This window comes from Pipistrellus hanaki, assembly GCF_964339955.1.
Source record: "Pipistrellus hanaki genome assembly, chromosome: 3".
Classification (NCBI taxonomy): Eukaryota; Metazoa; Chordata; class Mammalia; order Chiroptera; family Vespertilionidae; genus Pipistrellus; species Pipistrellus hanaki.
The window spans coordinates 106,152,110-106,167,160 of NC_140505.1; the positions used below are offsets into that span (position 1 = coordinate 106,152,110).

At 46.8% G+C, this 15,051-nt stretch overlaps 1 protein-coding gene across 1 annotated transcript in view; it reads left to right on the forward strand.

Annotated features, from left to right (window-relative positions):
* SLC6A13 (solute carrier family 6 member 13) overlaps positions 1 to 15,051 on the forward strand; it is a 42,402-nt gene that overhangs the window by 15,136 nt on the left and 12,215 nt on the right. The window contains exons 3-7 of the mRNA XM_084878404.1: positions 4,734 to 4,868; positions 7,472 to 7,612; positions 10,785 to 10,869; positions 11,731 to 11,863; positions 12,704 to 12,838. Of these exons, the coding sequence (XP_084734530.1) occupies positions 4,734 to 4,868; positions 7,472 to 7,612; positions 10,785 to 10,869; positions 11,731 to 11,863; positions 12,704 to 12,838 (629 nt within the window). The remainder of the gene's footprint in view (positions 1 to 4,733; positions 4,869 to 7,471; positions 7,613 to 10,784; positions 10,870 to 11,730; positions 11,864 to 12,703; positions 12,839 to 15,051) is intronic.

Consider the following 15,051-nt stretch of genomic DNA (forward strand, 5'->3'; position numbering starts at 1 on the left):
TCTCATGCATTTTGAGGTTTATTTCTAGAAGTTTGATTTGGATCTTTCAATATCTTTATTAGAGAACTGGAGGCCTGGTGCATGAAATTGTGCATGGGAAAGAGGGGAGGTGTCCCTCAGCCCAGCCTGCACCCTCTCCAATATGGGACCCCTTGAGGAATGTCTGGACATCTCTCTCACAATCCAGGACTACTGATCCCCAACTACCCTCCCCTGCAGGCCTGGTCCCCCCAACTGCCATCTCCTGCAGGCATCGGACCTCCCCAAATGTTCTCCATTGTAGGCCTGGTCCTTCCCCAACTGCCCTCCCCTACTAACCTGGTCTCCCCCAACTTCCCTTCTCTCCCACCTGGTCACCCCTAACTGCCTTCCCTGCTTGCCTGATTGCCCCCAACTGCCCACCTCTGCAGGCCTTGTTCCCCCCAACTGCCCTCCCTTGCTGTCCTGGTCTCTCCCAGCTGCCCTCCTCTGCCAGCCCGGTCAACCCTAACTGCCCTCCCTGCTTGCCTTATCGCCCACAACTGCCCTCCCCTACAGACTTGGGTCCGCCCCCCTACTGCCTTTTCTTGCTGGCCTGGTCTCCCCAACTGACCTCCTCTGCTGGCCGGGTCATCCCCAACTGCCCTCCTCTGCTGGCCTGGTCACCCCTAACTTCCCACAACTGACGTCCCCTGCAGGCTATCTTGTGGCAGCCATCTTGTGTCCACATGAGGGCAGCCATCTTTGACTACATGGGGGTGGCCATCTTATGTCTTGGTGTGATGGTCAATTTGCATATTACTCTTTTATTAGATAGGACACTTTTGGAGCACATGGAACACAATTATAATAACTACCAGAGGCCCAATGCACGAAATTCATGCAAGGGTACAGTCCCTAGGCTTGGCCTATGATCAGGACCATCTTCCCCAGCTGCCTAAAGCCGGCTCCACCCCGCACCACCACCTACCCCAGTTCCCCTTTTGCCATTGGGTGATCAGAGTCTGCTGTCCAGAAGAGATTGAGAGGTGGTCAGTGCACCTCATAGTGACTGGTCAAGTGGTCATTCTGGTCGTTCTGCCATTAGGGTCAATTTGCATATTACCCTTTTATTATATAGGATGTTATCTTAATGTTCTCATCTACTTATTCTAACATCTGTGCAAGTCATGGGTTGGCTTCAATTGATTGATCTATCTACTAATTATGTGTAATATTTTCCTGGTAATTTTAAAAAAATAAATCTTTATTGTTCATATTATTACAGTTGTTCCCTCCCCTCCCCCCCATACACACAATAGCTCCCCTCCACCAGGTTCCCACCCCACTGTACTCCTTCATAGGTGTAAGATTTTTGACCAATCTTGACCCACACCCCTCACACCCTCTTCCCCCGAGAATTGTCAGTCCACTCCCTTTCTACGCCCCTGATTCTATTATACTCATCAGTTTATTCTGTTCATCAGATTTTTTATTCACTTGATTTTTAAATTCACTTGATAGATATGTATTTGTTGTCATTTTGTTGTTCATAATTTTTATCTTTACCTTTTTTCTTCTTTTTCCTCTTCCTAAAGGATACCCTTCAGCATTTCATATAATACTGATTTGGTGGTTATGAACTCCTTTAGCTTTTTCTTATCTGTGAAGCTCTTTATCTGACCTTCAATTCTAAATGATAGCTTTGCTGGGTAGAGTAATCTTAGTTGTAGGTTTTTGCTATTTATCACTTTGAATATTTCTTGCCATTCCCTTCTAGCCTGCATAGCTTCTGTTGAGAAATCAGCTGACAATCGTATGGGTGCTCCCTTGTAGGTAACTAACTGTTTTTCTCTTGCTGCTTTAGAGATTCTCTCTTTGTCTTTTGCCCATGGCATTTTAATTATGATGTGTCTTGTTGTGGTACTCTTTGGATTCCTCTTTTTGGGGTTCTCTGTGCTTCCTGGACTTGTAAGTCTATTTCTTTCACCAGGCAGGGGAAGTTTTCTGTCATTATTTCTTCAAATAGGTTTTTAATATCTTGCTTTCTCTCTTCTTCTGGCACTCCCATAATTCGGATATTGATATGCTTGAAGTTGTCCCAGAGGCTCCTTACACTATCTTCATATTTTTGGATACTTTTTTCATTTCGCTTCTCTGCTTGGGTGTTTTTTGCTTCTTCGTATTTCAAATCTTTGACTTGATTCTTGGGGTCCTCTAGTGTACTGTTGAATTTCTGTATATTATTCTTTTAAAAATATGTATATTTTATTGATTTTTTACAGAGAGGAAGAGAGAGGGATAGAGAGCTAGAAACATTGATCAGCAGCCTCTTGCACACCCCCTACTGGGGATGTGCCCTCAACCAAGGTACATGCCCTTGACCGGAATCAAACCTGGGAATTTTCAGTCCACAGGCTGATGCTCTATCCACTGAGCCAAACCAGTTTCGGCTGTATGTTATTCTTTATTTCATTTATATATGCTTAATTTCTGATTGGTCCTTTTTCATATCTTTGAGGGTCTTATTAAATTTCTCAAAGGTTTCTAGAAGATTCTTGAGTAACCTTATAACCATGGTTTTAAACTCTGTATCTAGTATTTTGCTTTCATTTATTTCTTTCATTTGTGACTTTTTTATTTGTCTTCACATTTTGGCTATTTCCCTGTGTTTGTTTCTATGTACTGGGTAGCTTCTAAGTCTCCTTGAATTGATAGAGTGGCCTGTGTGGTTGGTGTCCTATAAAGCCCAGTGGCTCAGCCTCCCGCATCACCTGAGGTGGACCCTCTTGGTGCACCCCTTTGTGAGTTGTTTGTACAGTATTGTTGTAGTTAATACTTGATTGCTATTGATATCACTGGGAGGGATTGGCCTCCAAGCCTATTGGCTGTGATAATCAGCTGTGTCTACACTGGAAGATCTGTTGTACAGGAGACACCTTCAGTGGGGCTTTGGTGCTCACTGAATCTGCCCCATGAGTGTGTCTCTTATGGATGTGAAGAGTTGTAATCTGTATGATCTCACTCTGAACACTGGGTACACTGGCTCTTGGATCTCCAAGGACATGTAAGCTCAGCCACTGTCTGCAGCCACCCACCAGGAGCTACAGAGACATCTGCAGATTCCTCCTCTTTGTATGGGGTTTGGAAGTACCCAGAGGAGGCCCAGCTGTGAAGCAAGGCGGGCAGGGCCTTAGGCTTTCTTTTGGAAGCTCTGGATTTTCTGAACCAGCTGCAATTTGTTAGGTTTTAGGCAAAAGAGCAGGCCGTTCATATGCAAAAGATGCTGCACACAGCTTGGATAGGGCAGGGTCTCTGGGAGTCACCAGGGCAGAGCAAACAGCAATGGCTGCCAGTGAGCCCTGAATGGGAGAAGTCCCCGGTTCTCAATGTCTAGCACCCCTGTGCAGTAACAGTAATCGATGCGAATCCCTCTAAGAGAAAGGCACCCTCACGTTCCTGGCCCGATGCCAGATAGTCCAGGTTCTCGCCATATATGTCAGGGTCTCCCAGAGTCTCGGCCGGAACTGGAGTTCAGAGCAGGCAGAAGCTTGTATCTCCCTCCCGATTAAAAGATCAGCACACCCAGGTGCCAGCACTTTCCGCACCTCCACACCTCCTACCAGTTTCAATGTGCCTTCTTCACCCGTCTAGTTGTGGAACTTCCACTCAGCCAGTCTTACCACAGTTCTGAGTGGTAGTTATTCTGCCGTTTAGTTGTCGTATTGATATGGTTGTGAGAGGCAGCAAGTACAGGCACTTACCTATGCTGCCATCTTGGTTCTCTTCCTGGTAATTTTTGATTGGATGTCAGACCTGGTGGTTTTTGCGATACTGGTTGCTGAATATTTTTGTATTTTTATAAATATTCTTAAGCTTTTCCCTGGGATCAGTGAAATTATTTGATCCTTTGGGTTTTGCTTTTAAGATTTGTTAGGCAGAACTAGAGTTGTGCTCAATTTAGGACTAATTACACCCACAACTGAGGAAATGCCTTCTCTTCACAATGCTCTGAGTCTCGACAGTGTGGCTGGTGGGAATAGTCACTCTTCCAAGCCCCATGTGAGCACCATAATCTCAATCTTTTGAATGTTTTTCCCCCTTCAACTTGGTTGGTTGCCTCACACATAAGTGCTGACCAGTACTCAGTTGAAAGCTATAAGGTGACCCTCTGCAGATATTTGGATCTCCCAGTCTGTGCAGGTCTCTCCTCTCTGGTATTCTATGAATCTTCTGTCTACTCTGCCAGCAGATAAAGGTCCCTGGTGGAGAAAATATTGGCACTTCTAGCATCAGTGGACTTCTCTCATCCAATGATTATGAAAACAAAAGCAGAAAGGGTTACTAAAGGGAAATGTGATTTCAGCCCCCTTAAAGTTTATATTTAATTCTAAGAGCAATCATTTTCTTGAAAATAATTAAAGTCCCTGGGCTGTATTAATGCTCCTGGACATTCATCATTCAGTGAACTTTTTGTTGTTGTCACAGGTTATGTATTATTTAGGCAATAATTGATGTTCACCAGGGAACAAAACTTGGTAGGTATAGATTAAAACTTCAAAGTGAAAAAAAGGGACTGTTTAGGTTCTAGATAACTTGGTGACTGTAAATCTCTGCTACGGTTCCAGACACCTGGACAGATGCCCCCTGCAGTGTTTCACGACCCCCCACCCCTGGGATGCTGATGGGCAGTATGGGGTGGAAATTAGAAAAGATGAATGTGGACCATGAGGAGGCTAGTGCTAGGTAATGGACAGCCTGTTTCCCACCCACAGGTGCTTTTTTCATCCCCTACCTCATCTTCCTTTTCACCTGTGGCATTCCTATCTTCCTTTTGGAGACAGCACTGGGCCAGTACACTAGCCAGGGAGGCATCACAGCTTGGAGGAAGATCTGCCCCATCTTTGAGGGTGAGTATCTGTGTTCTGATTCCAGGGTATCTGCATTGGGGATAATAAATCTATTTGAAATGACTGAGTGGTTTAGCAGACATGCTGATTGAGATAAGATTCTGTGTCGTTATGTTAAACCCTCCATTTATGGGCCCAGTACTGAGCTATGGAAAAGATGATAATGAGGATGGGATAAAGGCTTTAGGTTAAATAAGTAGAGTGCAAAGCTATTTTAGTTATATATTTTAAATATATATTAGTATATATAACAATGATTTTCTATTTTCAAAATATATGTATTTACAAAACATTTTAAAAGAGAATTTTATAATAATTCTACCATCTTGACACAACAGCTATTTAAAATTTAGGGTGTTTTATTTCAATATTTCTCTTTATGTAAGATTTTTATAAGTTTCTATTTTGAAATAATTGTATATTCACAGAAAGTTGCAAGAATATAGTACAGAAAGGTCATCTGTACACTTCATGCAGTTTTCCTCAATGGTAATATCTCTGTATATAAAAGCCTAAGCAACTGTTTGACTGTTTGACTGTTCGACCAATAGCTATGATGTGCACTGACTACCAGGGGCAGACGCTCAAACACAGGCATGGAAATATGGAACAGACTGATGAATCTCAGAGGGAAGGGGGAAGACAGGAAGAGATTAACCAAAGATCTTATATGCATGCTAGAAACCTGGTGCATGGATTCGTGCACCCATAGGGTCCCTCGGCCTGGCCTGTGCCCTCTCGTAATCTGGGACCCCTTGAGGGATATCGGACTGCTGGTTTCTGCCCAGTCCCCACAGGCCAGGCTGAGTGACCTCACTGGTGCATGAATTTGTGCACTGGGCCTCTAGTGTTGCATAATTATAGAACAATATCACAAGTTGGAAACTGACATTGGTACTATCCACAGACCTTATTCAGATTTCACCAGTTTTCCTTGCACTCATTTTTATAATTCTGTGTAATTTTATCACTCTGGTGTGCAGCTTTGTGTAACACCACCACAATCAAGGTACAGAACTGTTTCATTGCCACAAAGATCTGTTGTGCTCCTCCTCTATAGTCACATTACCCCACCTGCCCCACTCCTAACCTCAAGCAACCACTAAGCTGATCTCTATTTCTATAATTTTGTCATTTTGAGAATGTTGTATAGATGGAAACATACAAAATATAACCTCTTGAGATTGGCTTTTTCACTCAGCATGATGCCGTTGAGATTCATCTAGTTTGTTCTTTTATCAATAGTTCATTCCTTTTCATTTTGAATAGTATTCCATGGTATGGATATATCACAGTTTAACCATTCACCCATTGAAGAATTTTGGATTGTTTCCAGTTTGGGGAAGGGGGAGGGTATTTATTTCTGTCTACATAGAATTTACATATCTATTAGCATGGAATACACACAGTTTATAGCTCTGTTTATAGTCAGTGTTATTTTCTACTTTATATACAACATTTAATGATTATATAAATTTACAGCAACAGCAAGTAGATAGATTATAATTAACAGTTCTTTGTTTTGGGCTTTTTCTTATTTTCACTTCCTTATAAAATTGTTAAGTTCTGCTATCATGTGTATTTGTTGACATAGATTTACCCCTCACCCCCTTTTTGGGGAATTATTTCTTTGGTATAAATTTGCAGGATTAGAATCACTGGGTCAAATGGATGATCAAACTGATGTCTCTTAATCTGGCTTATTAAATTGTCCTGTAGAAGTTTTATACTGATTTACAGTGTCGCTAGACATGAGTAAGCATCCTTCCCTTCTATTTTTAATAACTCTGAATTTCCAAATTCCTCCACATACTGGAACCACCTGGGGACCTTCAAAACATCCTGTACCAGACCCCCAGAGTATAATTTAATTGGTATGGGGTCTGGCTTAGGCTTTGGAATTTTTAAAATATTTCCAGGTAATTCTAATATGCAGACAAGTTTGGAAATTAATGAGCTATATCATTTGTAAAAAATTTCACTCAGGCTGTAGTTGTAGAATGGTACCTCAGTGTTGTTATATTTTGCACACCTGCAATTATTAGGGAGGATCTATTTGTATTTTCTCCTATGAAAATTATCTGTTCCTGCTCTTAGCAGATGCTTTTATATTTCAGAAATATATCAGACTAATTCTGGGGAACACTAACTATTGGAATCTCGGAGTTAGTCTACCCATTTACAAAATAACCTCAACTTGGTGAACTTTCAGAACCTAATAGAGATGTCAGTGTACAGGAAGCCAAGACAGGGCAGCAGAGTCTGGGCAAAAGGTCCCCTCCTGACCAGGGCTGTTGGAGCGAGCAGCACACCTACCTGCTGGGAGGGAGAGGACAGCTGGGAGCCACGGCTCCAGCACTTCTTTTTCTTTCTTCTTTATTGATTAAGGTATTACATATGTGTCCTTATCCCCCGATGGCACCCCCCCCCTTGGATTCATACCCTCACCCCCTGGTGTCTGTGTCCATTGGTTATGATTATATCCAGCACTTCTTGTTTTAGGACACTGACAGCAGAGCCCAAACCCTCTGTTAAGCAGGGGTGGACAGTGTGTGAGAGCTCTGTCCACTGTCTCTGGCTCAGTCCTGCCCCTTTTCCTCCAGGCATCGGCTATGCCTCCCAGATGATCCTCATCCTTCTCAATGCCTACTACATCATTGTCCTGGCCTGGGCCCTCTTCTACCTCTTTAGCAGCTTCACCATCGACCTTCCCTGGGGAAGCTGCCGCCATGAGTGGAATACAGGTAAGGTCATCTCCGAATCCATTTCCTCCAGCCACGTGAACCAGGAATGGAATTGTCCCTTATTCCAGGCAACCTGATTCCCAGCCATAACTTGTGACTCGCTAGAACTCTGGGAAGTGAATACCAAAGATAAGAGTGAGATTTCACCAGCATCAGAGGCAAAACGTATTCAATTACTGTATTATGAATTAATGTATGCAAATAGAACTATTTATGTAGTTTAGTTACTAGTATTTATTTATTCCAGTTTGAAATATTGTTAGTTTGGTATTTTTATATATTATTTGTACATTTTCTTGTTTCTCATGCCTTCTCTCTGATACTGTTTTAGGTCTTCCCAACCCACAATTCACCTGGCTTTAACCAGGGAAGGAGCTGTTTTGTATGTCATCAATATAATTTATAACAGCAATTAATTTTCTCTTGTGCCTGCAAGACTACAAGAGCCACCTGTGGCATTAAAACTACTAAGTCTAATGAATTGAAAGGAATGAAAACTTAAAAATGCCTAGGGTATTGCTATCCAAAAGAACTTTGTGATGTGGTACTATCTGAAATGGTAGCCAACATGCGATTATTGAGTACTTGAAATGGCTCGTGTGCGTGAAGAACTGAATTTTTAAAAATTTTATTGAACTTTAATCATTTAAATGTAAAGAGCCACCTGTGGCTAGTGGCTGCCCTTAGGCTGGCGCAGATGAAGAGCTGATAGACGTGTCCTATGTGGGTCTCAGCATCTTGACTTGCACCCCAGACACCTCTCAGGGCCTGTCAGTGAGGCCCTAGCTGTGCTCCTATTACTTTTTCTAGCTCAGATAAAGTACTCAGCTCTGAACAGGAGTTTGAATCAATTACTGTTCAGGAAGGTGCATTTCTGCAATGGTCAGCATCATGTTCAAGGCCCCTCCTGCCCTCAAACCTTATGCTCCCTTTTCAGGGATTCCCTGGCCGATCTCTGCCTCCACCTCCAACCCACTGATTTTGAGTAAAAAGTCAAACCTTGGAGGTACTTCCTCTGCCACCCTCAGGTGCATTCTGTTCTCGGCAGTTCCTGCTCTGACCCCTGGCCCTGCTGTGGCTCCTAGAGGCTTTTCATCTGTTTGTTGGTCTGGTTTTCCCAAAGGCCAGCAAGAGCTTGAAGGCAGAAAAGTTGTCTTTATTTCTATGGCTTTTGTGCCTGCACAGTGCTGGCTACATCACAAGCACTAAAAATATTTGTTGAATGAATCACGTTTTAAAAATATATTATATTCTAGTATTTTATTTGTATGATATGTTTCCTCCTTTCTTCCCTCCCTTCTTCCCTCCCTCCCTCCTCCCTTTCTCCCCTTCTCCCTCCTCCTTTCCTGCCTTCCTCCCTCCCTCCTTCCTTCCTGCTTTCCTTCCTTCCTCTCTTCCATCTATGTACACTGAAATGCCCTTGACACCAGCTTGTCAGATGGTGACTTTATCCAGATCTCAGTGGAATTCCTCTTATAAAATTGTGTGACTTTTTGGTGGCCTAGGACTTTTGCTTTAGGCCTGCCTTTACTTTGATTGGGGTGGGGTCTCTCTGAGACAATTCTGAGGCAAATGCAACACCCAAGTCTCTTGCTCCCTGACATTTTGGACATTTCTCCTAGCGAGTCTGGTTTTACTCTGAGCTGGCATCTAGAATAGTGCAGGACGGCCTGTCCTGCCTTGGGGAAATGCTTGGTGTGCCGAAGCTTCGAGGAAAGTGACCTGTCTAGTGAAAACAGTGCTCGGCTGGCATTGCCATCCAACAGATATTATTGAGCTCCAACTCTGTTCTAAGAACCGAGGGTGTGGTAACATAAAAAGGAAGGTCCCTGCCTGCATGGAATTGTCATTCTAGTGACAAGAGACAGACAGACCACACACAAAATAAACAAGCAATAGGTATCATGTGAGAAGGGCTGTGGAGAAAAATGAAACAGGGAGGAGGTTTTGGGAATTTTAGGGGTGGGGTGTAATTTTAAGTGGATCATCAGTGAAGGCTTTACAAGAAGATGACAGTAGTAATGCTCTAAGGAGGCTGGGGAGTGAGCCCCTGAGACAACAGGAGACAGACACTAGGTGGCAGGGACTCCCAGTCAAAGGCCCTGGGGGACCAGTGCCAATAGCACCCAGGGAACAACAGGGGTGGTGGAGCTGGAGCAGGTGAGCAGCAGCAGTGGAGGTGAGGCCAGAGGAGATGGGTAGATTAAATCGGGCCTTGGAAGTGATTATAGGGGTGTTGGCTTTTTTCTCTTAGTGGGATAGGAAACCTTTTGGAGAGTTTTGAGCTGGGGCATGACGTAAAATGTGACTTAAGTTTTAACAATGTAACTCTGACTGCTGTATGGAGATTTGGCTAGGGAGGCAAGGGTACAGGCTGGAGTGGGGAGATATGACATGGTGGTGACCTGTGCCAGGGTGGTGGCAGTGGGACAATGAGAAAGGTCAGATTCTAGGTATTTTGAAGATAGAACATACACAGCTCACTGGGCTGCATGCTAGCCCTCAGTCACTTACCAGCTAAGACATGCCTTTTCTAAGCAGACTCCCTTTCTTCATGCGTACGATGAGGAAAATACTCTCTGTCTTAACATTTTTGAAGATTACTGTACTAATAAAGCATAAAAAATACTGTCGACATGCTTTGTGAAACTCCAAAAACAAATAATTAAGAACTACTACTTATTGAGTACTTTACAGACATGCTTTCATTTGATTCCTGTCGGTCCTACGAAGGGACATCCTCATGTCATTTGGGAGCTGAGGGGTGTGAGGCTTGGAGCGAGGGCCCGGCCTCCAGCCAGCACCTGTCCCCGTGCTCCTTAGCGATGTGGATGTATAACGTCCCTAGAAGGCTCCGTAGTATTTTCCAAAGGCTGTGACTTTACACACAACACGTCCCTGGGAACAGTTGTCTACTTTGAAGTGTGTCTTTCCTGATGCCCTCTGGTCACGCTTTAGTAACAATATGCACCCAAACGTTTAGAAACCGACAAGTGGAAGCACGCGGGAGAGGGTGGCATGGGCCTGCCAAGGTTACATGTTTAAGGGTGTTTTGTACAGACAACTTCAGCCCAGTTCCTTCCAGGTACCTCACTTCCCTTCTCCTGAAATCTCCCCCCAAATACTGATTAATGCTTTTTCTCTCGCTTCCTTCCCTGGGGCCCGGGAGTAGAACACTGTGTGGAGTTCCAGAGGACCAATGGCTCCCTGAACATGACCTCTGAGAACGCCACCTCTCCTGTCATCGAGTTCTGGGAGTAAGTGAGGCCCGTGCTTTACCCCGCGGGGGGCTGTGTGTTTGGAAGAAGGCCACAGGGATAGGCTCAGCAGGTAGTGACTCCCAGTGGACAAGGCGGGCTTTTCTGTTTCCTTCGCTGGTGGCCCCGTCACCTCGGCGGCTTTTTCCTGTTGTGTCCGTATTAGTGGTTCATGCAGAACAGGTTTCAGAGATGAGGATTTTGCAGCTCTCCAGTCTCTCCTCTCCCACGTGTCCACCCCCCTGTTAGCTGGTGCACACCCACGTGTGTCCACACCCCCAACTGCCCTCCTCTCCTCAGTCGCATGTGCATTGTCTCTTATCTTCCCTTCCCCAATACCGATATTCGTCACACATGTGTCAAACACAAGGCCCGCGGGCCAAATCCAGCCCGCCAGGCCTTGCAATGTGGCCCGCACCGCGCTGTCATCACTGCACTCCACTGTCAGTTTATGACATTGTCAGTTTATGACTGTTCAGTAAACCATTCGGCCCGCGATTTAGGCTGGATTTTAGATTTTGGCCCCTTCTCTGATTGAGTTCGACACCCCTAGTCTAGGGCATGATTCCTCATATCAAAACGCCCTATAATCCTGGATGAGAAGACGTGTTTGCACCTCCTTCTCTAGGTTAAATTGGTAGTCAATCTCTCAGAGCAGACTTACCTGGGAGCAGTTTACATCTGCCTCAGTTTATATCTACCCCCATCTCTGGGCAAAGGAGAGCCTGATGGGTTCAGGTGACAAGAGCTGACAAGCCTTTGGACAAGAGCCTGGAGGCATGGCTCCACTGCCGGAGATGCAAGGGCCATGACATGGAGGGCGGCAGCCACATGGATCCTGGCTCAACCCTCTCTCCCCAGGAGGCGGGTCCTGAAGATCTCCGATGGCATCCAGCACCTGGGGGCGCTGCGCTGGGAACTGGCCATATGCCTCCTGCTTGCCTGGGTCATCTGCTACTTCTGCATCTGGAAGGGGGTCAAGTCCACGGGCAAGGTCCGTGTTCGAGAGCTCCTGGCCCTCCCATCCCAGGACTCCCTGCCTTCACTGGGGGTCCAGTTACCTGAGAGTTTCCTAAGTTGCAGCTTAGTCAGGATGGGAGGGAATGACCCAACACAGACTTGTAAGTCTTGCCCTTTGATTCGATGCCTCTCCCGAGTTCAATCCCAAATCCTTCTGCTCTTCCAGGAAATTAAATGGAAGAGAGAGAGGATGGGTGGGTGGGGAAGGACACTCCCATAAGAATTTGACCTTGGACTATACCACATAACGGGGCACATTGCAAATAGAACATAGTTCTTGGCTCCCTAGCTCAACAGTTCTTTGGAAAAGGAATTCCATTATGATCATCAGTCTCAAAATGATTTCAAATCAACCTGAGGAGTTGGGGGGACTCTTTGCCCTGGGGTGTATGGAATCAGAAGGGCATTCTGAGTTCCCCAGACTCCTGCCTTGGAGGCCTCGGGCACGGCTTTCTTCCTAATCTGGCTGCCTGGTTGCACTAAGCTTGTAAGCTCTGTGAGGACAGGAATCATGTGTTACAGATCTTTTCATACCTGACATCCCTTGTCATGCCTGTTGGGAGAATGCCTAAGTTCATTCAGTCACTCAACAAATATTTGTTGGGTGTGTGTTGGGGGAGGGTGAGTGCTTTAGGCAGGAGCAGGGAGGGGAGAGGTTTGGGCCCACAGTTAGGGAAGGTGGGACTGATGAGAGGGTAGGAACAGATGGGGAGCCCCGCTGACCTCCTCTGTAGCTGGGGAGCTCCTGCCTCCAGTCTCTAGCCCCCTCTCTCCTACTCACACGTTTCTTGTCTCTCATCTGCCCCCTGGCCAGGTGGTGTACTTCACAGCCACGTTCCCTTACCTCATGCTGGTGGTCCTGCTAATTCGAGGGGTGACACTGCCCGGGGCAGCCCAAGGGATTCAGTTTTACCTGTATCCAAACCTCACACGTCTGTGGGATCCCCAGGTAAGAAGACACAGACAAGGGTTGTCCTGTAGCTCTGGAGGTGCTTGAGCTGCAGACCAGCCCTGCTCCTGGCCCAACCCTAAAGCACCCACGATGGGCCAGAAGATGGCAGGCATCTGTTAGCAGCTGTGCGTGGCCCCCTCCTTGGCCCACAGCTGCCAGGGAAACCAGGGGGGCCTGAGGCCCTCATAATATTTCTCAGGAGTGTCAGATATGTCACTCACAGCCTGTATTCACAGGCTGGACCCTATCTACCCATCTCCCCTTGGCCATCTTATGTCCCATCTAGCTTCTTCTCTGTTTACCAACCCTCCACCAGCTTCTGGGCTCCCTCCCTCTGTCAGAAGGCCCTCTCTGGGCCCAGCTCCCAGCTGGGCGGTGTTGAGTTGCCTGTCAGTCATCAGGAGGCCCCGCCCCTCCTCCGGGCCCTCTCAGGGAGGGGCGGTGCTGCCTGCTGACTGGAGGGGTCTGTACCGCGGGGCCTGAAGGAGGAACCGCTGCCTCTGGCGGGTTTCCTATCTCCCGTTTGGCTGCCTCTGCTGGAGGGCCGGGTGTGGGGGAGCACCCCCCTCCCCCCCAAACCCTGAGATGTGCCACCAGCTCGGCGCCGGCCTTCCCCAGAAGACATGCGCACAAGGTTTCTTTCCTTCTGTCGGTCCTACTGTCCTCTGTTAGGTTAATAAGGCCTCCTCTCTCCGAGCTGGAGGATCTCCGCCTGACAGGAACCCTGGGGAGACTTCGGGCGGGAGAAGATGAACAAGTGGCAGTGAGGCGCCAGCACAGGCACTGACTAAGCTGCAACTTAGGGAGCAAGAGAAAAGGAGTGGCACTCGCAGTGGCTCCTCCTTGTGCGGAATTTGGGGTGATACAGCTCAGTTATCCCAGTCTCCCAGCCATCCTGAATCCTACCAGGGCTGCCCGGCTCCGCAGTCAGAAACATCCCCATGGGCTCAAGTTGCCTGCGTGTTTCTCAGTGGTCTGCTGGTGGGACATGAGCTCCTCCTCCTCCCCCTCTCCTCCTCCTCCTCCTCCTCCTCCTCCTCCTCCTCCTCCTCCTTTCTTTTTTCTCCTCCTTCTCTTTTCTTCTTCCTCCTCCTCCTCCTCCTCCTCCTCCTTCTCCTTTCTTCCTTCTCCTCCCCCTCTTCCTCCTCCTCCCCCTCCTCCTTTCCTCCTCCTCCTCCTCCTCCTCCTCCTCCTCCTCCTCCTCCTCCTCCTCCTCCTCCTTTCCTTCTCCTCTCCCATGTCTTAGTCATAACAGCGCTACAGATGGCTGCTGCGTCATCTCCAGTGGGGCACAGGGATGCAGTTGGCTTTGGCGACAAACTGTAGAGCCATCGCCATGGGAGCTAAAAGGGCTCCAGAGGTCACGCAGAGCAAACTCCTCGTTGCACAAACGAGCAAACGGAGCCTCAGCAAGCGGCAGTCAAAAAGGTCACACAGCAAGCCGCAGGCCAAACACAGTGCACTTTTATTTTGTGACTCATAAGCCCTATGGCTTATCTGCACCAAAGGGTGTGATGGAGAGTAGGCAGCAGGCAGGTCTGGGGCAGCAGAGCGGAGGGAGGCTTTGGAGGCCAGGTGCCTGGTTTGGCTGGGATCCCCTCTGCGAGAGGGAGCCATCCTGGTTCTGGAGCAGCTGAGCCACAAATCCCACCTTTGTTTGGAGGCCAGGCTGGGAAGGAGGGACATGTTCAGGCCAGGAGACAGGTAGGTGGGCCGAGAGAGAAAAAGGAGAAAGGGTCCAGAAACGGGTTTAGGGCTTCTGTGATCAGTGCCTTGTTTTCCAGATCAGTGACTTACAGCTAAACACTATTGAGTGCTTACAGTGGCCCTGGCATTAAGAGGTTTACATGCATTATTTCAGCTAATCCTCACGGCCTGTCAACGAGGTACCCTTATTTTATAGATAAAGAAACGAAGGCCTGAAGAGCTTAAAGAATTTTCTGTCCTTGCACCTGCACCTGGAATCCAGGTCTGAGTGATAAAAACTTCAAATACTTTATAATCTCCTGAAGACAAAGTCCCCATTTGTGTGTGTGTGTGTGTGTGTGTGTGTGTGTGTGTGTGTGTATCTTCCAGCAACATAAAGAAGGTGGACCAAATAGCTGTAAACGCTGAGAGTTAATAAGGCCATCCTTCTGTGTCTGGGTCACTGGAGGGAATAGACCTCTTTAAACCTGCTCTCCAGGTTACCATCTTTCCATTCCCAGCGC